The sequence below is a fragment of the Metarhizium brunneum genome, chromosome 4 (assembly GCF_013426205.1).
Source record: "Metarhizium brunneum chromosome 4, complete sequence".
Taxonomy (NCBI): domain Eukaryota; kingdom Fungi; phylum Ascomycota; class Sordariomycetes; order Hypocreales; family Clavicipitaceae; genus Metarhizium; species Metarhizium brunneum.
The window spans coordinates 2329407-2355071 of record NC_089425.1 but is presented as its reverse complement, the minus strand read 5'-3'; the positions used below and the strand labels follow the sequence as shown (position 1 = coordinate 2355071).

The 25665-nt window shown below is 52.0% G+C and overlaps 12 protein-coding genes across 12 annotated transcripts; 5 read left to right on the top strand and 7 right to left on the bottom strand.

The window, feature by feature from the left end:
• Positions 1–470: 470 nt before the first annotated feature.
• Positions 471–2841, top strand: JEN1_2 (Carboxylic acid transporter; the record flags this gene model as incomplete). Its single annotated transcript, XM_014690200.1, has 4 exons — positions 471–665; positions 728–940; positions 1448–1603; positions 1861–2841. 4 exons carry the CDS (start codon positions 471–473, stop codon positions 2839–2841), a joined length of 1545 nt encoding a protein of 514 aa, XP_014545686.1.
• A 511-nt stretch (positions 2842–3352) lies between these two features.
• On the bottom strand, positions 3353–4024 carry G6M90_00g073780 (uncharacterized protein; the record flags this gene model as incomplete). The annotated part of the gene is made up of 2 exons (XM_014690201.1): positions 3353–3805; positions 3881–4024. 2 exons carry the CDS (start codon positions 4022–4024, stop codon positions 3353–3355), a joined length of 597 nt encoding a protein of 198 aa, XP_014545687.1.
• Positions 4025–5641: 1617 nt separating this feature from the next.
• Positions 5642–6226, top strand: G6M90_00g073770 (uncharacterized protein; the record flags this gene model as incomplete). Its single annotated transcript, XM_014690202.1, has 1 exon — positions 5642–6226. The coding sequence occupies one exon, from the start codon at positions 5642–5644 to the stop codon at positions 6224–6226; it is 585 nt and encodes a 194-aa protein (XP_014545688.1).
• Positions 6227–7065: 839 nt separating this feature from the next.
• On the bottom strand, positions 7066–9235 carry PURA (Adenylosuccinate synthetase; the record flags this gene model as incomplete). Its single annotated transcript, XM_066130989.1, has 14 exons — positions 7066–7116; positions 7174–7200; positions 7252–7392; positions 7449–7517; positions 7587–7648; positions 7776–7810; positions 7859–7895; positions 7947–7995; positions 8391–8523; positions 8581–8684; positions 8737–8795; positions 8859–9001; positions 9068–9103; positions 9156–9235. 14 exons carry the CDS (start codon positions 9233–9235, stop codon positions 7066–7068), a joined length of 1026 nt encoding a protein of 341 aa, XP_065987050.1.
• A 1570-nt stretch (positions 9236–10805) lies between these two features.
• Positions 10806–11600, bottom strand: G6M90_00g073750 (uncharacterized protein; the record flags this gene model as incomplete). The annotated part of the gene is made up of 1 exon (XM_014690204.1): positions 10806–11600. One exon carries the CDS (start codon positions 11598–11600, stop codon positions 10806–10808), a length of 795 nt encoding a protein of 264 aa, XP_014545690.1.
• Positions 11601–12235: 635 nt separating this feature from the next.
• G6M90_00g073740 (uncharacterized protein) lies at positions 12236–13579 on the bottom strand (the record flags this gene model as incomplete). Its single annotated transcript, XM_066130988.1, has 3 exons — positions 12236–12387; positions 12457–13272; positions 13345–13579. The coding sequence occupies 3 exons, from the start codon at positions 13577–13579 to the stop codon at positions 12236–12238; spliced, it is 1203 nt and encodes a 400-aa protein (XP_065987036.1).
• A 2085-nt stretch (positions 13580–15664) lies between these two features.
• Positions 15665–16621, top strand: G6M90_00g073730 (uncharacterized protein; the record flags this gene model as incomplete). The annotated part of the gene is made up of 2 exons (XM_014690206.1): positions 15665–15722; positions 15816–16621. 2 exons carry the CDS (start codon positions 15665–15667, stop codon positions 16619–16621), a joined length of 864 nt encoding a protein of 287 aa, XP_014545692.1.
• Positions 16622–17031: 410 nt separating this feature from the next.
• G6M90_00g073720 (uncharacterized protein) lies at positions 17032–17966 on the bottom strand (the record flags this gene model as incomplete). Its single annotated transcript, XM_014690207.2, has 2 exons — positions 17032–17830; positions 17950–17966. The coding sequence occupies 2 exons, from the start codon at positions 17964–17966 to the stop codon at positions 17032–17034; spliced, it is 816 nt and encodes a 271-aa protein (XP_014545693.2).
• Positions 17967–18413: 447 nt separating this feature from the next.
• Positions 18414–19372, top strand: TTC1 (Tetratricopeptide repeat protein 1; the record flags this gene model as incomplete). Its single annotated transcript, XM_014690208.1, has 2 exons — positions 18414–18494; positions 18587–19372. The coding sequence occupies 2 exons, from the start codon at positions 18414–18416 to the stop codon at positions 19370–19372; spliced, it is 867 nt and encodes a 288-aa protein (XP_014545694.1).
• A 220-nt stretch (positions 19373–19592) lies between these two features.
• On the bottom strand, positions 19593–21598 carry G6M90_00g073700 (uncharacterized protein; the record flags this gene model as incomplete). Its single annotated transcript, XM_014690209.1, has 3 exons — positions 19593–20172; positions 20231–21504; positions 21572–21598. 3 exons carry the CDS (start codon positions 21596–21598, stop codon positions 19593–19595), a joined length of 1881 nt encoding a protein of 626 aa, XP_014545695.1.
• Positions 21599–23247: 1649 nt separating this feature from the next.
• Positions 23248–24684, top strand: asa-1 (ASTRA-associated protein 1; the record flags this gene model as incomplete). The annotated part of the gene is made up of 3 exons (XM_014690210.1): positions 23248–23468; positions 23545–23797; positions 23851–24684. The coding sequence occupies 3 exons, from the start codon at positions 23248–23250 to the stop codon at positions 24682–24684; spliced, it is 1308 nt and encodes a 435-aa protein (XP_014545696.1).
• A 119-nt stretch (positions 24685–24803) lies between these two features.
• Positions 24804–25466, bottom strand: G6M90_00g073680 (uncharacterized protein; the record flags this gene model as incomplete). Its single annotated transcript, XM_014690211.1, has 1 exon — positions 24804–25466. One exon carries the CDS (start codon positions 25464–25466, stop codon positions 24804–24806), a length of 663 nt encoding a protein of 220 aa, XP_014545697.1.
• Between the last annotated feature and the right edge of the window lie 199 nt (positions 25467–25665).

Below are 25665 nucleotides of genomic sequence, written 5' to 3'. Positions count from 1 at the left end.
GGCTTACCCCGGTTTTCCATGCCTTGTTGGGGGGAGAGATGCTTGGAGATGGAGGGTGGCGCTTGCGGAGCTGCGACGGAGTGTGGGCACTTGAAGATGTGGGCAGTCGAAAACACGTTGAAGCTGTGATACCCCAGTCAAATCACAAGACGGCAGAAGCAAGATCCCAAGTCATGCCAGTCGGCGTCGGAGACACTTGGGCCAGGCTAACTGGGAGCTGTTGTCCCTAGCCCGTCGCTCTTGTTGACGGCATAATGATGGTATATTAGCCGGCTCTCCCTGATGCTTGACGCGAGATCTGCAAGTGGCTTGTGCTGGCCATTTCGTCGTCGTCGTCTTCTTCTTTTTCTTCCTCCCAGTCGACCATTTCTTCTTCCTTCTTCCTCTCATCTTCCCCTTTTCCTATCGTTTACCACCAGAATCTGAGAACTTCAAATCTTCTCATCACATCAACCATCAATTGAGTCGCCATGGGACAACACGGTGGCGAGAGCGCCGAAAATGAAGGCGCGGCGCCTCACGAGGGCATGTCGGCCGGCAAGTATCTTGCGACGAGATTCTCAACCCTCAAACCACCCATGTTGCCCGTTCCCAACCCGTGGAAGTTGGTTCGCATGCTCGACGCGCAACAATGGGCATTCTTTGCCCTGGCCTTTTCTGCTTGGGTGAGAGCTGAAAATTTCCCATGCATGCCTTGGGCCAAGTTAGTGCTGACAAAAGTGGACAGACGTGGGATGCCTTTGACTTCTTTACGGTTTCCCTGACCGTCTCTGACCTGTCGAAAGAATTTGGCAAAACCGCCACAGACATCACATGGGGCATCACGCTGGTTCTCATGTTCCGATCTGTGGGATCCATCCTGTTTGGTATTGCCAGCGATCGATACGGCCGTCGGTGGCCATTCATTGTGAACAACTTACTCTTTATTGTTCTTGAGCTGGTACGATGAACCCCCTTCACCCTTTGCCATTTTTGCGTGCGGTGGCCATGTTTGCAGGAGATTAGGACGGCTCATCGATGAGAATCGAAAGAGAAGGAAAAAATCCCTCTTGCCACACACCATGGTGCATCGAGACCACTGAGACAATGCAAACTGTCAAACCCACACTTGACGGCGTTGAACACGTTGTGCTCGTTGCAGATCGTTGCATTGGTCCCCATCTTGGTAGGGCTTGCCAAGACTGAGATGAGATGAGATGAGAAGATGGAGCGAGGAGGCGCTGTTGGGCGCGCGGCGCGGGGAGCCACCCGACTTGGCCACCTTGGCGCTCGCAGCCATGTTCCAGATGGCTTGGGCCTCGTCTCTGGGGTAGGCGCAAGTGCGCAAACGCGGGAGGAAAACGGAAAGAGGGAAAGAAAAGAGAGAAGAGAGAGACATCATCTGTGATGATAGAAACAGATGATCGAAACCCCATGCGTGACTATTTCGCTAACGTATCTTTCTTAGGGCACTGGTTTCTGCCAGACATACTCCCAGTTCCTCGCATGCCGCGCCCTGTTTGGCATTGCCATGGGCGGCCTTTACGGAAACGCTGCCGCGACGGCCCTCGAAGACCTCCCTGAAGAGGCGCGCGGTCTCATGAGCGGTATCCTGCAGCAAGGCGTACGTATCATTGCCCATGGTGCTTGTGGTGTTTTTTATCCGCTCCCCCTCCCCCGTCCCCAGTGCCCCTTCCTAAAAGATCAATGGATTCCTTCCCCCCCCGGCAATAGTGGGGGGAAGTCGAGTATTCAGACCCCTGCGGCGCTGCTCACTCAACTCCACCACCGGGTGGTCGAATACTTATTATCAAAACCACAAACCGTGCATACAATCGTTCAGTTTCTTGGGCTGACATTCTCTTCGCCTTCATACTATAGTATGCCTTTGGCTACCTCCTCTGCGCCGCCTTTGCCCGCGGCCTCGTCGACACCACGTCTCATACCTGGCGCCCTCTGTACTGGTTCGCCGCCTGCCCCCCCGTCATCTTCATTGCCATCCGCTTCATGCTGCCCGAGACCAAGGTGTTCCAGGAGCGCGAACGCATGCGCAACGAGGCCGGGCACGTCGGCAAGTCGGCCGGCGCCGTCTTCATCAGCGAGGGCAAGGTGGCCCTGCGGCGGCACTGGCTGCTGCTCACCTACCTCGTGCTGCTCATGGCCGGCTTCAACTTCATGAGCCACGGCTCGCAGGATCTGTACCCGACCATGCTCGAGAACCAGCTCGGCTTCAGCAAGACGGCCGTGACGGTGACGCAGGTCGTCGCCAACTTGGGCGCCATGACGGGCGGCACCGTCGTCGGCTTCTGCAGCCAGTCGGTCGGCCGCCGCTTCAGCATCGTGCTCTGCTGCATCGTTGGCGGCGCCCTGCTGTACCCCTACGGCTTCGTCGGCGACAAGTCCATCATGGCCGCCGCCTTCTTCCAGCAGTTCTGCGTCCAGGGCGCCTGGGGCGTCATCCCCATCCACCTCATGGAGCTGTCGCCCGGCGCCTTTCGCACCTTTGTCGTCGGCACCGCCTACCAGCTCGGCAACCTCGTCTCGTCTGCCTCGTCCACCATCGAGGCCCGTCTCGGGGAGCGCTTCCCGCTGCCGCCCTCGGAAAAGGGCGTCAAGCGCTACGAGTACGGCAAGGTCATTTGCATCTTCATGGGCTGCGTCTACGCATACACCCTGCTGCTCACCTTTCTCGGACCCGAGCATCTGCGCCGCAAATTCGACGTCAGCCACGACCGGGATGCCAAGGAGGCCGTTGGAGTTGAGACTGTTGGCCGTGCCGGCGTTTTACATGAGAATAGTGGTGGCAAGGCCCGTGACATTGAAGATGATGAGGAGAAGAGGGTTTCTGTTCATCACAATTAGGGCTTCGTCTCTATTTTTTCTTGTTCTTTCGATACGGCCTGCGTTTACCGACCTAATGAAGCTTTGTGTGCCATGACCATGCCTTTTGTGAGATGTGACTTGTGCATGGATGGGTGTTCAAATATACCCCAACAGACAAATTGGGAAACCAGACGGTGCACGTGGCGATGAATGCTACGCCATGGTGAAATACTCATGCAACCTGTTTAAATGCTTACAGCGCGGCTCTTAACAATTATTCTAAGTTATGTAATTGCAGCGCTATTTATCGCTTAGACCTTTCCGCGTACGACAAAAGATGACTACTGACAGGGGTGTCGGTGACAGTCACAAAGAGACGAGTGCATCGTATACTAGTTTCGTTGGGGCCAAGTGCATAAATCGTGTTGTCCTCTTTCCATCCTGTCCATGGTATCTACCAGAGAGAACAATAAAAAGCCGTAAAATCATATTACAAAATTCCCGTCAATCTCGCCTGAAAAAAAATGAAAAATTCATCATATGCCCCCGCTTAATCAGAGTCGTCACCAAGGCCACGGCTGCCGTGCTTCTTCTTCTTCTTCTTGTCGAAGGCGTTTTCCAGGACATTCGCGCCGATGGCGCCGGCAATGGCGGCACCGGCAGTGCCCAGGAATCCGCCGCCGGCCTTGTGGGCAGCCCAGGCGGCGCCGCCGCCTCCAACGAGGGTGGCGCCGAGACCGCGCTCACCATCGGGACCTACAGCGCCCTCGGGGCCGCCGGGGCCGCCAGGGCCAGTGGGACCAGTGGCATACTGGCCCTGCGGAGCGCCTGCAGCGTAGTCGGCGGCGGCACCGCCAGACTGGCCGTATTGTTGGGACGGCTGGGGCGAGTGGCCGCGGTTGCCGTACTGGTTGTTGTAGCCCTGCTGGGGTTGGCCTTGGCCGTAAGATGGCTGTTGTTGGTTGTACTGGTTTTGGTAGCCCGACTGCTGGCTGTACTGCTGCTATGAGAGATTTGTTAGAGTCCGTTGATGTGACTGTTGGAACGGCGCAGGTTTGGCGTTGCCTTTCTTTCTTACCTGCTGGGGATAGCTGCCCTGCTGGCCGTAGCCCTGTTGCTGGCCGTAGCCTTCCTGGCCACCATATCCGGACTGCTGGCCGTAGGTGGGCTGCTGGGGATAGCCGCCGCCGCCGCCGCCGCTGTAGTAACCCTGGTTGGACATTGTGGCTGTATGGGTGGTAAGGGACGTTTGTGGTGGTATGGACGTTGTCGAGATGGATGAATGTTTGATGGGAAGAGGCAAGAGGAATGCGTGAGTGAGATGGGGAGAGGAAATGGAAGGAGCGCCCCCGGAGGACAAGGCCAACTTAAATATCATCTGACAGAAAGCCGAAAGCCGTGAACAAAGCACGCACTCAAGCGATGGACGAAGTGGGGGAGCGTAAGCCAAGCACTGGCTGGCCGGGGTCCTACGCAGCTGCGGCCACTGCCTTGCTCATCGGCCTCGCGTCAACCTATGACGGCAGCACGTTAGCCATCAATGATGGTAGCGTAGGGCTGTGTTCGCCGGGTCTGGGGCACCAGAAGACGTCTTGGACAAAGTGCGCCTTGCTGGTGGCCCGGTGAAACGCAGCACTTGAGCGTCGATGGTGGCGCAGCAAGGGACCACCGGACAGGACTTGCATCTTGCCTGCGCGCGACTGCGCCGCCTTTGAGAGGGGGTCGTCATTGGGGGACCTGGAGGGACATGTCGGGAGGGCCGTTTCGGGCTGCACATGTGCGGATAGAATGCGACAGAGCTTTCTAGACTTGTTGACGGGGGGCCGCATCAAAGGCGGGATAAAAATGGCTGTGGCTATTCGATGGCGAGGCACAGCACAGCACGGCAGACTGCACACACATGTGTCTGGTGGTCTGGTGCTGCATGTCCAGTCAAGTGTGACTAGCCAGGCATTTGATTGAAGTGGGCCGCCGACGCATTATTCATTGACCCAATTGATCACAGTCAAAGTGGCTGGTGTACTGACTGGCATGGCACACTGGACAGGCGCCAGGCCCAGACTCTCTGCGCATGTTAATTCAATGTTGTTGGTACTACTGTTATTGTGCCCGATGCAGCAGCGCACAGCTCCAGGCCTGGCCTGTAATCATCGCCGAGCCACTGAAGCGTCTGTCGTGACGCACCTCCAAATGTGTGGTCCGTCCCCTTTATGTACATTAATGCCACTTTACTCCGGCATTCCCGGCAATCAAGTTCCATACACGAGCCTTGGGAGTGGTACTTGCTACACGACGGGTGACTTTGCGTGCTTGGCATCGCAAGAACAAGCCGAGGTATACTAGCGCAAAGAAACAAGAGATAAAGGGGGGGATCATAGTTTTAAATTTACAATGGTATTATCTTATTTATAGGTAATATATTAATATACTTATTAAATAATAATTTACAAATATACTACTTTATTAAGAAACTTAAAAGTGTAAAATATAAGCCGTGTGTCCTGGAAGGAACATCAAGTATTGAAAGGAAACCTCAACGCCAAGACGCCAGGCAATAAAAACATACCCTAGTGCACGCCGCCCCGCCGTGCCCAAGTACCACAAAGTACATTACGGTACCTCGGCCCATTTTGGGACCAAAAGGCTCTCGACGGAAACCACATCGTCCACATTCACCTTGACCAAAGCCCAAAAAGGCTCCCAATATGGCGCTCGCGTTGGAGCTCAATAGCGGTGTGTCTGCTGCATTTCGTCGCGGACGCCTACGGCTTTCTCTCTCTTCTCTCGCCTATCTGATACATCGCTACATCATGCCTCCTCGTCACGGTCTCTCTCCCGCATGGCACGACGTCGGCAGTCTCTCGTTGATGTGGACAATTCAGATGACCCATACATGTCTGAGGATATTTACAAAGCCTTCGAGTCGGATGAGCCTAGAGGCGACTCAGACACCGACGTCTCCAGCGTTGAGGATGTTGATCTTGACTGTGACCTCGACGGCGACCTTGGCACCGATATTGATGTCGAGGACCAGATCCAGCTCTCCGGTGGGATTGTCCATCCCCCAGAATATTACCAGCGCGGGTTGGAGGAGTTCATCGAAGGCAAGTTTGACTCTGAAGATTACAAAGAGGGAACAGAAGTGCCCCTCAACGCCCTAGAGGAGCAGTGGCATGTGTATGAGACCTGCGATCCTTTCTTTGCTCATCCTGTTGATTGGTGGTCGCCTCTTGCAGGTTCTATGCCATCGTCAAGCGCACCCAAGAAAGTTCGGAGGCTCGTCGAAGGAGTTGGACCAGGGATCATTCTATCCCGGAAAATCTGGTCGGTCAGCCTGTGTGACGAAGTCTCCTTGTCCAATATCCTAACCGCTCCGTGGGAAATGGAGCTACCTGTCGGTGGGAGTTTTGGAAGACGTTATTGAGTTACTCAAAACAGACCAGCGTGCGATCGATGTGCTGCATGCAATGCGGCGGCAAGTGAAGCTACTGGTCGTGTCCGGCTTACTCGATGCCCTGATGTCATGCCGCGTGCTGGATGCGAAAGCAGCAGCGGACTTGCAGAGCGAGCATGGCCTTCAACAGGTAAGATGTGCTGACTTGCCCAGGAGCCACTATCTCGCTGTTGCTTGACAAAATCAGTCAAGGAGCTTGCTGCGGTGTTCTGTGAGGTTCTCAGCAAAACCAAGGTTGAAGAGGAAGACACTATTAGCCTCGGGAGGAAGCGCCTGCCCCACAAGTCCATTCGCAACTTCAAGTCAGATGCCTGGTACAACTGTGACGCTATCAAATTCGCAATCGAGGCAGGTGACAGGCTTCCCTTGGTCAGACTTGGACCCTGTATGTCCACTCATACCGAGACCGGGGCACCAATTGCGAGACCCTTCCGTTGTTGGAAGAAAAATATCGACCGATTACGACAGCAATCACCGACGCCCTTGGTCTATATCTGTGCCCTACACATCAACACCAACCACTTGAGATAAACGAAAGAAAGAGAATGATTTGCTACTACGACTCCACGAGCATTTCTCAACTTTCGATTAGGTCGTGTCCCAATATACGGCAAGAGGTCGATAAAGAGTTCGGCCACTTGCGTTCATGGAAGTGGCGAGTTCAACGCTCCAGCTAGTTTTATAGAGCTCACTGACTCTTTCAGTAAACCTCCACAGGTATAAGACCAGGGCCCTGACTGATCTACATACCCTAGCTATGTACCCGTCGGCCACACAGGAAAGCACACCGGAACGTAGAGATCAGGCCCCTATTTCTCTATCATGCTCTCCCGGTCAGGGCCAGTACCAATCCATTTTACCTGTTTAATGTTAATATATCAAAATGTTAAAATCAACCTTCTAAATTGTAATTTTACCTTGACTCCAACAAAGCTTTCAATGAACTAGCAACAACAGTTAATGACACTGCCCCCTAGCAATGATATGGTTCTTACCTCGACATAGTCCTGCGCCTGCTTGGGAAGATCATCAAAGGTCTTCACGTTTGTGGTCGGTCTCTTCCATCCCGGCATCTCATGATAAACCACATGAGCTCGATCGAGAATATCGGGATCCGTAGGGTACGAAGCCAACTCCTGCAAGATTAGTTAGTATCTGCTGGCAACTCTATAGGAGACATCTGTAAACGAACTTCACCGGATTCGGGGTCCTTATACGCCACAGCGACCTTAATCGTCTCGAATGTATCCAGCACGTCCAGCTTTAGAGGTGAAGCGAGTCAGCCGCTGTTCGACCAAAAGGGCGAACATAAACAGAGATATTCAATCACCTTAGTTAGGTTAAGTGCTGTATAGTAATTGATAGCTGTGCTATATCGAAGGACCACAAGATCTGCAAAATCTATGTTAATAATACCGGGAAGAATATATTAGACTGGGGCAAGCGATTTCATGTACCGAGCCTATCTGAATTAGCCAAGACTTTCTCGTCACAAGTCTCGAATATCTGAGAAACTTACCAACCACAACGACGCCGTCGACCAGTGGACGTCCCCTTGACACAATTAGCACTATTAAAATAAGTTCGGGAAAAAATAAGTACCCATTCTTTGCCGAGTTCCTGGAGTTTTGTGCCATCTCTGCCGCATATGATTAGCAACTAAACACATTTTGTAGGCTGAATGACTAACTCTCCAAGATCTTCCGTTTTGAAACTGCCCATCCCAACTCGTGTCGTATCTGTTTCTTATTAGTATATACAAGCAAATATATGGGTAAAAAAGCCACTAGCGGCCAAAACTCCTTGGAAAGATGTTGTTTTCAGCCGGGTGAAAATGGATGGAGCGTACAGGATTTGATCACCCCGACCACTTCTGTGAGGCCACGTGGATTAAGGTGCAACCCGCCAATAATGCCTGCCACGGTTGTGGTAGAACTTGTCACGTATCTTGTTCACTGTTAATGCCTGACATCTGGTTGATAGAGCTTTAGAATACATACGGATATGATCCAACGTCGAGATCTAGCATCAAGGCCTTTGTCTAGGCAGACCGAGCAATGGGCCTGCGCAGGCACATTTGCTCAGGCCACCAAATAGATCAGCGCGGTACTTCTATAAAGAAGAGAGCTCTTACATTGGCACCCTCCACAAGAATGTTCATGTTCTTCTCTTGCGCAGACCGCATGAAGGACACGGCATCGACGACGAATCCGGCAAGCTTCGGACGGTATTCTCTAAAACGGGCGATTTCGTCCTCAACGTCATACCTGGTTTGATGATGGTGTCAGAATGGGCAGCATACTCCGCAATGAGCTGACTCTTACCTCAGCAAGTCCCCGTATCTCTTGGCGAAGCCTGATGCAAGTCGCCGAAGTTTTGACTCAAACAGCTCGGCTTTGAAAACCTCTGCTAATCGGATTCCAGTTCGCTGTTGAGCAGATTTTAGTGTTGTTTTATCGTCGCTTTGGTGTAGTCCTTACTGCAGCCTTTGTACTGTAACATGGGCCAATTCCACGGCCTGTGGTTCCAATTTTTTGCTCTAGAATGCGACATCAGAAGCTGCTGGGGGGTGTTTCGCGTACTAAGTAGACTGACTACTCACCTCCAAGCTCAGCCTCTTCAAGGCCATCGACAGCAATGTGAAGGTCCAAGTTAATATGAACCCGGTCCGAGACGAGGATACGATCGTAAACTCGGGGGAGGCCTTTCTCATCAAGTTCTTTGAGCTCGCTGAAGAATGATGGGCTAAAGGAAGTCAATTTGCCAATTGATAGAACTAGACCTCCTCCCCGGGGGCCCGCGGCGACTTACACATGGAAAACAACACCTGAACCAATCAAGTTCAAGCTAAGATGAGTATCAGTCCTGCAACACCAAAGCAGTGAATCGAATGAGTTACCAATTCGGGTTGATGAGACCAGAAGGAAGAAGGTGGAAACTAGGTGAGTAAGTATTCTCCATCACCTCTGACGGTGCCATGTGACTGCATACCTGTACGACACACCCCCGGTACTATTCCAGAATCAGCAAGACCACTCCAATACCCCTACACAGATCCGTCTCGGCTCACACAATTTGATGCCCTGCGTTATGACCGCCCTACATCTCTATCTCAGTATACATTTCCTATGCGGATCGGATCGTCCTCACGGCGGCTCGCGCACAGAGTTGCGCGTTGGTGGCAAGGATGTCGGTCAGCTTTCCTTTCTGTCGGCCACGCTCGTCAGAAGAGGTTCAATATCGCGTGTGAAGGCAGACAAACCCCTTCATCTCCTAGAAAAGCAGGCTCGCGTTAGCAGATCTCCATGCCTGGTGCTAAGCGATGACAGGGCTGTAAGTACCCCATTGGGAGCCTAGGATCGCAGTGATCGGCATGTTTCAAAATGTGAGACAGTGTCGAAGCAGAGAACAGCACAGTTAGATAGTTGCGATCAGCGAAGACGGAGCTCTTGGATGACGAGGAAAATAATATAATTTTGTGCGCGGGGCGGACTAATGTACAATGCGGCGGTAACTTGCAGTGGTGGGGTTACCAATTGGTACGGAGTAGTGCTCCCAACAACGGATACCTCGCCATCGACTCTAATCGGACCACGCCCCACTATATTTCCCGTTCGTGAACTCACTCAGATCTTACGTATAAAAATGAATATAATTACTTAATATAAAGTATAAAGTATAATAAAAGTATATTTATAACTCTTAAGTTATATTAAGTAAAAATAGGTTTAAAGATAAGGTAAAAAAAATAGCTCTTTAACCCTCATACATATTGCGAGAGTTATTAAAGTTATATACGTAATATAATAAATAGATCTATCTATTAGCGCTAATCCTGAATAAGCGTGCCGCTAACCCGGCGGAGGAAGCACCGCGTCCGCTATTACTATTATTATTGTGCCCGCTGCTGCAGCACACAGCTCCAAGCCTGGCCTGCAATCATCGCCGAAACACTGAAGCGTCTGTCGTGATGCACCCCCAAATGTGTGGTCCGTCCCCTTTGTGTAAGTGTGCACATGCGACTTCACCCCGGCATTCCCGGCGAACAAGTTCCATGCATGTAATATGAGCCTTGGGGAGTGGTAGTACTGGCCATACGATCAGGGTGACTTTACGTGCTTGGCATTGCAAGAATAAGCCGAGGCACACTAGCACAACTTGAAAGAAACAAGAGACAAAGCGGGGGAAAACAGCAGTTCCAGATCTGCAGCTGTGTTGTTCTCTCTGCAAGCAGTACACTGGCACACTCGTCAGATGACGATTCGCAAACAGGACAGAGAGACTCGAGATTACAAGATACAGGCCGTGCATGAAAACCCGTGCGTCGTGCTGGGAGGAACATTAAAAGGAAACAAACCTCGACGCCAAGACGCCAAGCATATCCGCCCAGCCGTCCACTCCAAGGAACCGCGGAGTAGAATTGGCGCCTGGCGCCCCTCCCTTTCATGATGCAGGCCACCATCACATCATCTCCGGCTTGTTTCCAAAGCCTCACAGCCATTTCCAGGCACCGTGCATGATAAAGCACAGGACAGGGCACGTACCATCATCACTCCATTGCCGGCCAGAAAGCCTTCTCGGCCGCCAGCAGCTCTCGCCACTTGGCCAACGACCGCTCAACAAGCTCATTTCTAACCTCGTCTCCCGCGCCTCTGGTGCACTCCACAACGGCATCGTCCACGATCTTGCCAAGCTGGTCGACAAAGGCAGCAAACTCGGTGCCAGTCCAGTTTGGAATAAACTCGGTGCGCAAGGCCCCGCCATCGGCATCTCCGCCCTCCAGCTCACCCAGCTCGCGCTGGCGGTTCCTGGCCCACGTCCACGCCTCCAGATAGCACTTCTCCGTCCCGTAGAAGACGACGGCGCACTCTAGCCACGGCAGGGTGGCGCTGGCGCTGGGGCCAAGCCCGCCAAAGAGAGCTTCGAAGCGCCGCAGGCCTTCCAGCTTGGCGCTGTCGGGGACGTGGCCGTCCTCGTCGGCGGGCAGGTTGACACTGATGCCGAACTTGCGTGCCGTGTCGACAAAGAACTTTTCTTCACGGCGGATGTTGGTCGCGGCGTCGATGAGCCAGTCTAGGAGACGGGTGGTAGCTGTTTCTCTGCTGCCTTGTGACGGCGGCGGCACCGTTTCCGGGAGGGGCAGGAAGCTTAGCGTCTTGCCGATTCCTCGGATGTATCCCAAGATGTAGAGGCGGTCGTTGGCGAGCCATTGCCCCAGAGTGTCTTTGGGGACCTTGCCCTCGGCTGCTCGCTGGAGAAAGGTCGACTGGGTAGCCTGCCGGAAGCCAGCGGCGTCGGATGAAAGGAGGGTTTTGGTAAGTGAGAAGCGTTGGGAGTCTGCCATGGTGCCGTTGTTTGGCCGTCTTCTTGTCCACGAGACTAGTTGACCTGGAGGTCGTGTTGGTAAGCACCAAGACCAAGAGCTTGTTTGTTTGGCTATTTTGGGCCGATAGATTCCCCGCACGTACAAGTAGCCGGGGATCAACTGCTTAGCCTTAGTCTATTAGATCGTACTTAAGGGAGATAGTCGCCCTCGGCGAATGAAATAGACAACCAGTGTGCGGCAGCTTGGAAGTGGCAGCAGTTTCCAGACAGAGTTCAAACGCTGCGTCCCGCGTTCAGATGAGGGCACCTCATGACGTCACCGACCCTTTGCTGTATTCTGCTTCAGGGTAACTGGTCTCGCAAGACCGTTCACCAGACACGGATACAGAAAGTGTGAGCATCTCAGCAGTCGACCATCTAGTTTGTATTGCAATCATCAATCGATGGGGATAAGTAATTAGTAAAACAATAAAAATGAAACAGACCCAACCTCACATTCCAAAAGGCATGAGCCTTGACATTCAGGATTCATAAGTCAAAAAATCTCATTACGCTGGTTTATAGGTTAAAATGCCAAATTCCACCTTGGTACTGGGCACCTGTAACTAACAATGCCGTGTCATATCATATACAAAAAGCCCACGTGCAGAAATTTTATTCCTCGAAAGGCCCGGCGTATAACAAGTCGTCCTTGCCGCCGTTCATGTGATCCCAAAGAGAACGAACCTCCTCGTGAAGACTTCGTGTATGCAATGTCTTGTTCAAGCCAGCCAGCTCCGCGTTAGCAGTCTCCCTTTCTAATTGCACTGTCACCCCGATGAGTTAGTAATTTTCCTTCCTTCCGAATTTCTGCAGAGGAGGGAGGGCATGCTCACCATGTAAAAAGACGGCGGTCCGCTTCCCGCTGTACAACGCATGCGGTACATTGGTCGAATTGTCTGAGTTGCAGTCGCCAATGGCGTAGATTCCAGGAACGTTGGTGACAAGACCCTTTGTAGGGTCGACGCCTAGCTTCTCGCCGTACAATACAACGCCGGCTTCCTCTCCGACGTTTGAGTATTGCTTGTGCTTGAAGCTGGTTAGGAAGGCGGCCCGGGTGACGGAGTCCCCGTCGGTGAAGTGGACACGGAACAGATCGTACTCCGGGTACGAAGGCAGGCTGGGGTCGGCATTGGGGTTGGAGCCATTCTTCAGGCGCTCTATTGAGGCAATAGTGCGGTTCTCAACCGTCACATTGTGTAGATTCAGGTAATCCTGCCAGCGAGGATTGTCCTTTTCGGTGGCTTCACGGTTGGAAGGGGTGTCGGTGCCATTGACAAAGGCAATGATGTCCCTATTGAGAGTGAGGATTTCGCGAACCGTACCCGGGACACTTGTCAGGGGACCGAGCAGACCGATGGACTGGTCCGCATGCTCGTGGCCGTCGCACCAGGGGCACCAGTAGATTCCTTTGCCCCAGTTCTCGATGAGACCGGGAGTGTCGGGGAGGAGGTCCTTGAGCCCAGTGCCGAGGACGACCTTGCGGGCCGTCAGAGTCTTCTCCTCGTTGTCCTGGTAAGTACCGGTTACGGTAAAGTAGGTGTTGTTCTCCTGGGCGGTGATGTTGGTCACGGTTCCGTTGGTCATGGAAACAGTGTCATAATGGGAGATTTGCTCTCGGGCTGCCCAGCGATAGTATGCAGGTCGAACACCTGTTGAACCCCTCTTAGTTAGCAAAGCCGTCATCTGAAGCGGCGGAAATACTTGATGGTGTGTAGCCGTACCGTCAAAACCCAAAACATCGTGCATGTGTCTTGTAGGGCCGTTTCTGTATACGCCCGAGTCTACCAGCAGGACATTGCGACGAACACGTGCCAAGGCACTCAGAGCAGCCAGCCCAGACGGACCGCCTCCCACAATGATTGCATCATAGTCAATCTTGGGCTTGGTATCAGTCACGGGTGCTGCCGAGGCCAGCCATGGCAGCACGGACAAGACGGTAACAGCACCGAACCACATGGTGCAGAGGTATCGACACGAAGTCTCACGGCAAAGGTCAAGGTGCTGAATTTGCTTTTGATGGTGACGGCAAAAATTCAGTTAGGAGACAGGGCCAGACGGCTCACCAGAGGGCAGGCCCCGGATACTTATGGCTGGACTAGACATGAGCGAGGAGGACAAACCATCCGAGACACTCACAACATTGGCCGAGTGAGCAATCTCGGCACATAATGGCATCAGACAGTCCATGTCTCCCGGCCCCACTGGTGTGTTCAGACATCGATTGATGTTGCCGGCGCCCATCCGGACATCTCCACCCGTCACCGGTAACTTCTGGGATATAATCTGTAAGAAGGAGAAACCTGGGCAAGATATTTGCATGGGAGCTAACCGATTAAGCATCTTCAGTGACCAAGTAGGAAACCAAGGCCCTACAGCCCGCTGAAAACAAGGATTTACCCTTGTAAAACGCGGGACAGCGTACGGTGACGCCAAGATGCCTGTGTTGGAAGATCCTTGGTATATCGCTCAGGCCGATGCTACGTTAGGCCACTCGGGCGCAGGAAGATGTTCACCTTACGTCTTCGAAATGCTTCCTCGCTTCGGGCCCCGCCCCATACGGCCGGTTTTTACGAAAAGAGCGTCGGGTCATAGATTCGCGGCTTGTGCTGTTTGTGAAATTGTGAGTCGCTGATTTGCGACCTCTTCCGATTATGCTGTGTTCCGGGACGCCCTATGGCTACTCCGTATGTATTACAGAGTTGACCCATTTTTTGTGCTTTTTGTGCTTTTTGCTTTTTCCCTCCTCTTTCGGTAAATCCATTGTGGACCTGGGTGCTCGGGAATCTTTGGTTGTATTGATGCATTGACGGTTTAGCTTGCAAGTGAGACCATGTTGGAATGAAGGGCGAGTTTTGTTGGCATTGGGTCTTTGCTCGATGGAAAGAACAACCCGATAAACACGCAACTGCACTATGCCCTCTTTAGGAAACAGGATCCACTACTATCAATCCGGCTGAGCAGCATTGAGATTGTAAGAGAGAATGACCCCATTTTATAATTGATGTCTATAGTTTATCTGACAGGTCTGAGGCGGGAAATACCGCTCAACAAGAGCGGTGCAAGGTTAAATTAGTTCAATGTAGGTATGCATATGCATATATTAGGTGCAGCTGCATGCTAGTCATTACTTCTGCTCACCTGGCTGTGTGACCGGGTTCGTTGATCAACTCTAAAATACGAGGTTCCGTACGTTAACCCCAGTAGGATAGATGGCGTGAATGGGTGGGGTTTAGAGGCCCCAACGCTGACATGGACTCAAGAGTCAAGACGCGGGTTGTGCGTGAGCCTTGATCACTATTTTCAGCCAGCGAGGCACCTCGGACTGGAGGTTCCGTATCGCCAGGCATTACAAGAATGCTCGCCGTATGTAGTATTTGCGTTTCGGGGCTCCCTGCATATGCGTATGGAGTATAGACATATTGCGGCTTCGACTATGTTGTGCCGAACGAAGACCCAAGGGAAATGACATCATGGGGAATGCTTATTCTAGAGCCCGTCGAGACCGCGCGGACGCCCCGAGACTCGTTTCGGCATGAGCCGGTGGTTTGGCAGGCTCATCCCGGTGAATAGACGAGTGATAAAGCAATTTAGCAATCTCCTCGATCTCTTCGAGTTCTCATATTTGAGTATTGAGTAGGGTAGGGTAGGGTACTGCTTGAATGTCCGTCGTGCCGCCATGTTGAGTATTTGGGAACTCAACTTCAGCCGTAGTTTCATAAAAAATTCACAGGACAATGCGAAGCGTACATGTTTAAATAATTCATCTCACAAAGGATGGTTAGGTTCTTGCCGTGGTTACTAGAGGACTCTTACTCCCTCTCTACCATCGCAAGATGCGCGTCCCAGGATCGGCTATTTCCAGAACCCATTTATTTTGGCTTCTAACCCGTTCCTAGATGCATAGGAACTGCTTGAGTTGATCTCAATGCGGCGCCATACGTCGGTTTCGCCGCACGCTCATTGTAATAACTCACTCTGTCTGCCCTGCCCTGTCCCGACAAGCTGAAACTTGCAGACTACCAAGGCGTCAGCGTAGTCACGATGTCAACACCGACCTCCAATGCATCTGATTCTGGAACCAGAACAGCCAAGAGTAAAGGTGAACCATCCCTTGACACAAAGTGCAATACGCTTCCACCGTCATACAACTCATGGCACAGCGGCTAACACGACGGTCTGAATCATCTCCTAGCTTCAAGAACAGCATCGAATCTGAACTCTGCTCAACTGGAGCGGAAGCGAGCCAACGACCGCGAGTCTCAGAGGGCCATTCGAGCAAGGACCAAACAACATATCGCTCGTCTAGAGCACGAGGTTCGCCGCCTCCGAAGTAGGGATTTCAACAGAGAATTCCAGCATTTATTACGATGTAATGAGGCTTTGGAGACCGAACTGCGACAATTCCGTGCGTCTGCCGCTGTCGGCTGTCCCAGGCCTCCTGCATGCGCTCCCCGAGGAATGATGATACCGGATGCCTCGTTGACGAGCAAACAAGAGGCAGATTACAGTTCCAGAAATGACACAAATTATAGCCCCCCGCGTTCGGTCCCGGGCCAGCATAATTCTGGCCACGTCCAACACGGGGAGCAATACCAGCACCCATCATTGACATATCTCAACGTCCCGCGTAGTGCTGCATGGGCGCCGCAACTTGCGACATCAGCGTCCACGGGCTGTTCGAGCGTTTCGTCCATAGGGACGACCCCGGCATCGTACATTCCGGTGGGAAATGCCACTGAGGGTGCTCTGGCGCCCATTCCAGCTCCGGTTGCAGACTTGGGAGCCGTTGAGTTTGCGAATGAGGCATCCCATGATGCATTGCAGTTACGACGAGACAAAGTTATACCCTTGGCACAGAGCGGATGCGCCAATCAAGAGTATTCGGATGGACCGTTTCCTTTGACCACAAACGCTGAAATGTCGCTGGCACCGGTTTATGCAGGCTCGACGCAGCCACCTATGCAAGGGTCCATGTACTTGGCTGGTTATGGGAGTTGACAGACTGGGGCAGAGATGACCGTTCAAGGCTTATTGGAATGTCTATTCGGATGGAGGGATCTACTGTGTAGGAGACACGGGGCTGTATTACGATAGAATCTCTGTTTTTTCCCTCCTTTTTTTTTTTTTGACACTGTACCTTATTTCGACGTATATTAAGACATAGATCAAATATTGGCTTCTCACATAGAATTAAACCAAATCGACACTGCAGCGGTGGTCGTACAAAACAGCTTCTAGTTCACGGTGCGTAGAGTCGAGGATGTGTTCTAAATCACCGCATCGATGGATGCTCAGCATGCCTTGATGTATGTAACAATGGGAAGACTGCCAAAAGAGAGAAAAAAAAAGATATCGTCAGAACATGCCATTCAGTAGTTTAGATCAAGAAATGCAACAAGATTTTTCTGCTAAGAAGGGACAACAATGCCATACTTCTTGAATGGGAACGCCTCCAGAGTGGTCAGTTCCTCGGCCCACCCGTCCCCAATCTCACCAACCTGGTGCATGTCGACTTCTCCAGCTTCTCCAGCACGACCGGCCAGAATCTCTTCCTCTCTGCCCGCAACCTCCTCCTTGAGCTTTTCGTGTGGAACCCAGACCACTCTCATCCCGGCTCTTCGGCCAGCCTCGACGCCCGGGACAGAGTCCTCAAAAACGAGGCATTCCTCGGGCGTGATGGGCTTCTCGCCAGCTGGAAGGGAGTCGTTGATGGTCTTCAGGGCCAGCAAGAAAATGTCTGGAAGTGGCTTGCCCCGACCGGATTGCAGCCGAGCGTCATCGCCAAGCACACGGCGGTGATCTGGAAACTTGGACAAAAGGTACCCCAGGTGAGCGGTTTTGAGCTCATAGTTGCTCTTGTGAGAGCTTGTCGCCAAGGCAATGTGGACATTCTCGATGTCCGGGTGCGACAGCTTGGTGAGCAAGTCGACGACTCCGGGGAGCGGCTTGGTAGTCGGAAACACTTGGTTGTGGAAAACATGGAGCTGGGCCATGTACTCCTCTGTGCTGATGGGCAACTTTGCCCAGTCGGAGAAGATCTTGGTGGCTGCCGGACCGGGACGACCTTGGAGTTTGGCCTTGACGGACCAGGGAAGCGGGGGCCGTCCATATTTGTCCAAGACGAGGTTCACGCACAGCGTGTAAAGATCTTCCGTGTCAAGAAGCAGGCCGTCCATGTCGAAGAGACAGGCCCGAACAGGAGGGAAACTTGGATTGGTGTCAGCCCAATGTTCGCCGCTTGTTTCCCCCCTCCTTGCCACAGGAGGCGTATCGAAGAAGAAGAAGAAGAAAAGAAATGTGCTGGTGCAAGGGTGTGATACACTTACTCTGTTCTAGGCGCCATGGTGCTCGAGGAGGACTATGCGTGCATCTACAGCAGAGAGGTTGGTCAGAACCACCGATTCACGGAGCGAACCACGTAGGAAGTTGGGACGAACGGCTGGTCTCGACGCAAGAAAATTGACAAGTCGGGGGGGAACAGGGTTTATAACATGGGAGCGAATTAATTCAAAAAATTTCAAGTCTACTGGCCTCCGGTCTATGTCTATGAACAATGCAGGTTGCGTCTCTTCCACCATGTACCCTTTTCTGATGCAAGTTTTCAATCCACGGTGCTCCACTATTGACCGGCTTGTGGCCACAGCTGAGACATGGAGGCTCTGCGTTTTCTCTTCCTCTCATTGACTCCTCTCACTCTCTGCCCCCTCCGTCGCCAGTCTCCACTTGGCTTTCCAATTAACCCGGCCCTTTGTCTTCTGCATCTGTAACATCTCTGTTGCGCTCGCTGAACATGGCAGAATCGGCAGGCCATGACCCGTCAGATGTTGGCACCGTGCCGGAGATAGTCAGGTTCTCGGTCGAGGAGGAGCAGGTGAGCCCAACCCTGAACCGCTCGACGTGTCTGCCTGCTTGCCAGCCTCATGATCCTCACATACTAACATGCATTTGTGCACCCGGTGGAAGGCATTGGTTGCCGAGTCAAATTCAATCAAGGCGGAAGCAAACGCCCTGTACTCGTCGAGGGACTATGAGAATGCACTGGCCAAGTACGAGCATGCCATATTGTCATGCCCCAACTACCTGCATTATGAACGTGCCGTTATCCAAAGCAACATGGCCGCCTGCCACTTACAGACAGAGCAGTGGACAGAAGCTATCAAGATTGCCTCCAAAGCATTGGACGGACTGGTGGAGCTGGAAAAGACAGACCCGGGTCTGTGCAACTCGATGAGCAACTTGAAAAAGTCGGACTCAAGCGACAAGGAATCGAGCGAAGCCTCACTCACAGACCCAGATGGTGTTGACGACGAGATCATCAGTTCCGGTGCATCCCGTGCTGCTCCTGCACCATCACCGCCCCAGAATTCGTTCCTTGAAACGAGGAAAGCCGACATTCGGAGAATCCGCACCAAGGCTTTGCTGCGGCGTGCCCGGGCTCGTTCAGAAGCTGGGGGTTGGCAACACCTCGCAGGTGCAGAGGAGGACTACAAGACACTATCGACTATGCCTGGCTTGGGAGCTGCAGATTTGCGCACAGTCCAAAGTCAACTCAAGACACTGCCCCCTCGAACAAAGGCCGCGCAAGAGAAGGAAATGTCAGAAATGTGGGGGAAATTAAAGACGCTCGGCGACGGCATATTGAAGCCTTTCGGGCTAAGTACCGACAATTTTCAGATGGCCAAGGACGGCAAGACTGGTGGGTACAGCATGAATTTCACATCAGGAGGGGAGTCGTCAAAGTCGTCCTAGCCCGGACCTACCGCAAATAGCATCACCGCATACAGAACCATTGATACCCTTGGCAGAGATTCACACAAAGGCACCTTGTGCATGGCACATGCTGCTTGAAGCTCAGCCACAAAACAGCTAGAATTTGATTCATACAACGGGGGCAAATAACAACACGGTCAAGAAATAAGCTGCACAACATGTACATTGCTCCCTGAAATACACCAATGTGCAAATCATTTTACATCCCAAAACCGAATGCTTGGAAATCATTCCCACATACTGGTTGATACCACGTTTTGTATGGTTGATCTACGTGACCAAAATAGGCCGACTCGAGAGGGTTGTCAATCGGTGCTTCAGCCCTTGAACTTTGGTGACTGGTAAATTCCCACGAGGTGGAATTTGACATGTTTGCAGCCCTAAACCAAGATTGTTCGCAGGGAAGTGACACCCCCGAGGCCGACTCTAGTTCTGACAATTCCATCACTGCCATGCGCCATTGGCACGCCATCTTGTGTGCTTCTGAGTTTGTGTTTGCGCCGGACGTCCGGGCTTCGTGAAGAATCGAAGAAGCTTCTTGTCGTTCTTCTGGGCTTACCAATGATAAGAAGGCAACGTTGACTGCTTGGAGGGCGATTGTCATGACACTTCGATCACGATCGCTTGCCACGATTCCCATGACCTGACGAGCGTGATGCAGCTGAAGTTCCTTCATTTCTGGCGACTGTTCTGATGATTCTATTGGATTTACCTGGGCGAGAACACACTGGGCCGTGTGATAGAATATTCTACCCAGCATTGCCGACGTCTGCGCCAGCCTATTAGACTGATGATGTTAGCTCACTGCACACATGCAGGTCGGCGATTGCCACTGACCAAAATTTCGGAAACGCCGACGGCTCACTTGAACCACTCATAGCCAAGTAGCCAACCGGCCGCATCGACCTGGGACTGCAGTTGCTCCAGTCGTCGCAGAGCTGCTTCAGCGCCTGCCACTCTGTGAGACGGTCAGAGAGCCTGGATTGGTGCTTGTGCGGATCAGAGGGAGGATATGTCAAGGAGGTTGCTCGGAAGTTGACAACTTTGGCCAGGATATAAAACGACCTGTGAACCCACGTCTGAGAGTCGCCGCCGTCCAGGTCGTTATCGTGGCTCCAGTCTAGATCGAGTCCCCAATCGTCAGGGTGCCAGGTTACCGCCCAGTTCATGGACAAGCAGGATAGGACTTCCATGCCGATGCTCAGCCAGAAGCATGCTGCCGGGATACCCGTGCTGGCAGCATTCCATCCGCACTCTCGAATGAGGGCTCTGGCCCCAACCATGTGGCTCATTCGATGTATGGGCTTGTGCGACATGGCCTCGTATACGTTGAGCAAAATGGATGCCGTTGTGCAGTCGACGACGTTTCTCTCTGGGTTTTGAAGCATTCGAACGAGCTGTGCTGTGGCCGTGTTGTAGAGTTCAATGGCCCTGTCTTCTAATCCGGGCTTGCTGAAGGAGAGGTGCTTTGCGCCGCACGCCATCAGGGAGTTTAGAAGAAGAGATGATTTAAGTGCGTGCCATGGAATCACCTGGGTGAAATGGTTGCCGCTATTGAGTGAATCCATCCACACGCCGACACCATCGGCAAAGGCTTGTAGGTAATTGAGTTCGTCCTGAGTTGCGATGAACTCCATCATATCGTCGCTGTATTTGCTGCCATATAACTTTGGCTCCCTTTTCATCGCTGGCGTTTCCGAACTCCAGTCATGGCTCTTGGTCGGCCCGTGGCAGATTAACGATGCTCTCTTAGTGTCCCCCAAACTAGAGGGCGTGTGAATCGGAAGCTCGTCTGAATAGAACACTTGCGTTATAGACCAGTCTTCTCCACACGACGAGTCCATCCGATCTATAAAGCTTTTCTGGTTCCTGTATCCTGCTACTTTCGTCGCAGGCGGCCAGATGGCAGCCGATGCACTGGCATGGCGGCTTGGGTAGCTAAGGAAGCTGCTGCTGTCTTCTGTCTTGACAGAAAGCTGTGCCTGCGCAGAAAGTTGAGCCTGAATATCATTACGGCCTGTGGGATCGGGTAAGTGTAAATCTGTGGCAAATCGGTTCTGTTTATCGGGACTTGTGGTCTCTTTATTCTCCGCACGCACATCGGTATAGCGCTGTAACCCGCCTCGATATTCTGAGGCGATCAGACGGGACTCGTCGCAGAATTCAACGGCTTCTCACCATGGTGTAATCAGTAGATTGCGGCATGAAGGGCGCCTGGGTTCCGAATTTACCTTGACAAACGCCCAAACACCGTTGCGGCGTCGGATTGTGCACTGTTATATCAAGGAAGCTGATCCGGAGGCCTCGTTTGCAATTCCGTCCGCTTTTGCGGCAGTTGATACAGTCCGGAACTGCTTCGTCGCACTTGAGATGCCGCTCGCGACATGTAAGACAGCCTGTTCGAACTCTCCTAAGCTTTGCCATTGCCCTTACGTCGATGCCACTGTCTATAGACCCGATATGGTTCTAGGGAAAGCGAATAGACTCTCTGAAGAGCACCAACTCTTTTAACTTGATTTATTTTTTATTTTTTCCCAAAATGATTGAGCCAGGATGCTGGGCAAGCCTTATACATGCGCACTTGACCGCTACGGAAATGCAGCATCGTCAATATGATATGGAATCATTTATGACGTCGAGCATTGAGGTCTCTCAGTAGTCCGGTGCTACCGGTAATCTGAAGAGACCACTGAATCTATATCGTGGGATCTTGGCCGTGGCACAAATGCGAGATCGAGATGCGGGTTCAGAGACACTCGATCTGGCCCGGACTCTCCGTGTACATGTGGCTGATGCACCAAGAATCCCCTTGCCATTCGCCTGCATATTAATGACGGAGTGTCATGGAAAATATAGAATGATGCTGTAAAAGGACAGAGCCCTGAATACTATTGGCCTCGTAGCGAGTTGTCTCAATTGTGCTGGTTGAGTTGCCTTGAGATTAAGCCACACTTTGCCGCCAGGGGAGTAAGGAGAAACGTGCAAAAGTCCTCAGCCAATACCGGCTGTTGGTGACTCTAGATTGGGTTATAGGTTAAAATGGTAACGGTTGATATCATTCGTTCTGCACATCATAGATGCATTGGGGGATGCTAGCGGTGCTTATCCATAATGTCTCACCGCCGTTCTCGTACAAGGTGAATGTCTCAGATTTACAACACATCAAAGCATAAAACGCACGCTACAGGTCAAGTCCTCGGTTCTTCAAACCCTATATTCTGTCATGAGTCCCATGACCCTACGCCGGGCCACGTTGAGTTTTTCTTGTCACACGGTTTGCGCAAATGAGCCCACGGCCTTTTCGCTAGCAACGGCTTGCCATTCGTCAAAGAGTTTCAGAGAGCTAATGGGGTATATCGACATTACGTATCACATCGATTTCCGTATCCTTGCAGAGGTTGGGAGCGGTTTTGCTGCCACGATTGGACCCTTTGCAGCGCAGGGTCTTGTGCGTTGTGAGAATACCGTCTATGGTACGGAGCACACGCCTAGGCTATAGCATCAGAAATTGGTGGGCATGAACCTAGTGGGGGTAGAAAGACTCTTGTGTGGCATCGCCGTATCGTGGAGTTTACTTTGTTTTTCGGTGCTGTTGTAAGAAGTCGCAAAAAGCCAAGGTGGTCGGTCAAAGATTGAAAGTTACCAGTCGTGGTTGAAGCGTGCACGTGACGTTTATCGATGGAGTCGGTCACCAAACTGCTCTTGCTTCTCAGTCTCCCTCCACAGCCAGCTTACAAAGTATCCAAGACTCCGTTACGCTGGCGAAACGAAACTTGATAATATTTTAGAGTGCATTATGCATCCGAGACAGCACTCAAAACCCGCCGGTCTGATCCACATATGAAGGCTGAGCAATGGCTAGCCCTGTCCCGTCTCCCAAGTTCATCCTCCGTGGGCACAAGGCCGCCGTCCATGCAGCCACATTCATCAGGCAGAATGAGCGGCTTGTGACGGGAGATTCCGAAGGCTTCGTGGTGCTATGGGATCTTACCGTTATGAGACCTCGGGCTGTTTGGCGCGCACATGAGAATGCAATACTGGGAGTACGAGGGTGGGGAGAAGACAAGCTTATCACGTAAGTGGCTCGCGGGTATCCCTTGTGTCTTTTATAAGTCGTTTTTGGAAAGCATGGCTCGCTCACACTGCTGAAGACATGGTCGAGATCATAAACTTATTGTTTGGAAGATTGCGAGAGAAGATGAGAGTGGCTTAAGCACAGTCCTGCCGTTGGATGGTGTGGATGTCGAAAGACGTCGTCCCTGGGTGGTTCATCTACTGGAAGTAAATACGATGAACTTTTGCTCATTCGCAGCTTGTCCGTTAGAAGATTCTCAATACTCGCCGTTTCTTGGAACATCTCCCGAAATTCTGGTAGCTGTTCCAAACACTCTCGCATCAGAATCTGTATGTCCTTGTCCCTTCCCCTCGTATCATCACGTCATACACTAACATTATAGGTTGATATATATACATTGCCATCACAAACGCGTGCCTACACAGTCCAACCGGGACCAAAAAATGGCATGGCAATGAGCCTGTCCCTGGCTCACCTTGAGAAACGCCTGACGTTGGTTGCTGCTTTTGAAAATGGATATGCGTCTGTTCACCGATTGACTCCTGAGGGGAGTTGGATCACGACATACAGGACACAGGCACATTCGCAACCCATTCTATCCCTAGACCTCCGGCCAGACTTGAAATGCTTCTTTACATCGGGGGCAGATGCCATTGTTGCCAAACACCCGATCCCGACGGCCCCGCAAGAGGTGGCCAAGCCATTCAATCCTTCTGAGCGAGTTATAGAAGAAATCGACGAGGACCCCAAACAAAATATTTCTCTTCTTTCAAGTACCTCAAAACCAGAATATGCAAAGGGGAAAGACCACGATGCTGTATTGGAAGAGTGGAAACATCCGAGAAAAGTAACCAATACGAAACATTCGGGGCAACAGAGTCTCGAGGTCCGATCTGACGGAGCAATCTTCGCAACTGCTGGGTGGGACTCCAAGATTCGACTATACTCCTGCAAGAGCCTCAAAGAACTGGCTGTTCTGAAGTGGCACAAGGACGGTGCTTACGCCGTCACTTTCTCGGATGTGGGACCAGAGACTTCGCAAACTGTCGACACGGACAGAGAGGCACAAGTCGGTTGCGAGGTGCAGCAAGCTGATGACGCTATTGATGTGAGTCGACTGTCTGTTCAAGATAGACGAATTCACCGCGTCAAGGCAGCTCATTGGGTTGCGGCTGGGGCCAAGGATGGCAAAGTGAGTCTCTGGGACATGTACTGAAGCACGCAAAGCGAAGGCACGGCCCCAAAGGCAAACACTGCGATACAAAACCATAGCCCATAACATGGTTCACATGTACGAAACAATGCCAACGTCAATGGTATAATGCAGACATGTTGTCATAATTCATACTCCCCGCTCCGTGCGAGCTCCCACCACGTCCTTAGCACCCACGCTGTCACCAGCGCATCTCTCTTCTTCACGCTCATCTCCTTGGTAATGAACAGTTTGCAGCCTTGTGCAGAATTCAACTCGCGTGCAAGAATCTCTCCCCGTTCATCCGACCATTCGTACTTGACCGCACTGGCCTTGGTTGACACTGCTGAAAATAGCAATCCCCGGACAACAACCTGGTGGCCTAGCCCTTTTCCAGCGCGGTGTACTCGGAATCCATTCGCCGACGAGAACAACCGAGGCCGATACGTGCTCATCCCAAAAGAGCAAAGACTATGTCGCGAGACTGATTCAGCGTTGTACAAGAATACTGGACCGGTGATGATGCCCGGATGTTTCAGGTCATATATATGGCGTTTTTGTGTGACAGCGTGAGAGAGTGGTCCTGTTGACGAGGAAGATGGCTTGATAGTGGTATCCAGTCTCTTGACGGTTATGCTTCTTGTTGTATCGCGGAGATGGATCAGCTCATGTGAGAGCTCATATAGCGGCTCTGTGGCAGATTTATCAGAGTAGATGACATGGCCGCTTATTCGCAGAGTCGCTGGAGGAAGAAGATACTCCCCATCGGTGGTGACTTCGCTGTATGAAGGTGGCTCAACGTCCATCTCTGTGGATTGCTGCTGCCAGAGCTTGAGTGGAGCTGTGAAATCAATTTGGGGCAGCGTAATCAGGGCCCTTATTATACTACTGAAACCAGTCGTATCCGGTCACGATCGCCGCGCATGTTACGGCCTAGTCTTCGCCAAGATATGGGATAGACCTACATAAGACGACTGTCTCGGGTTGTGTGGCTTTGGCGCTCGT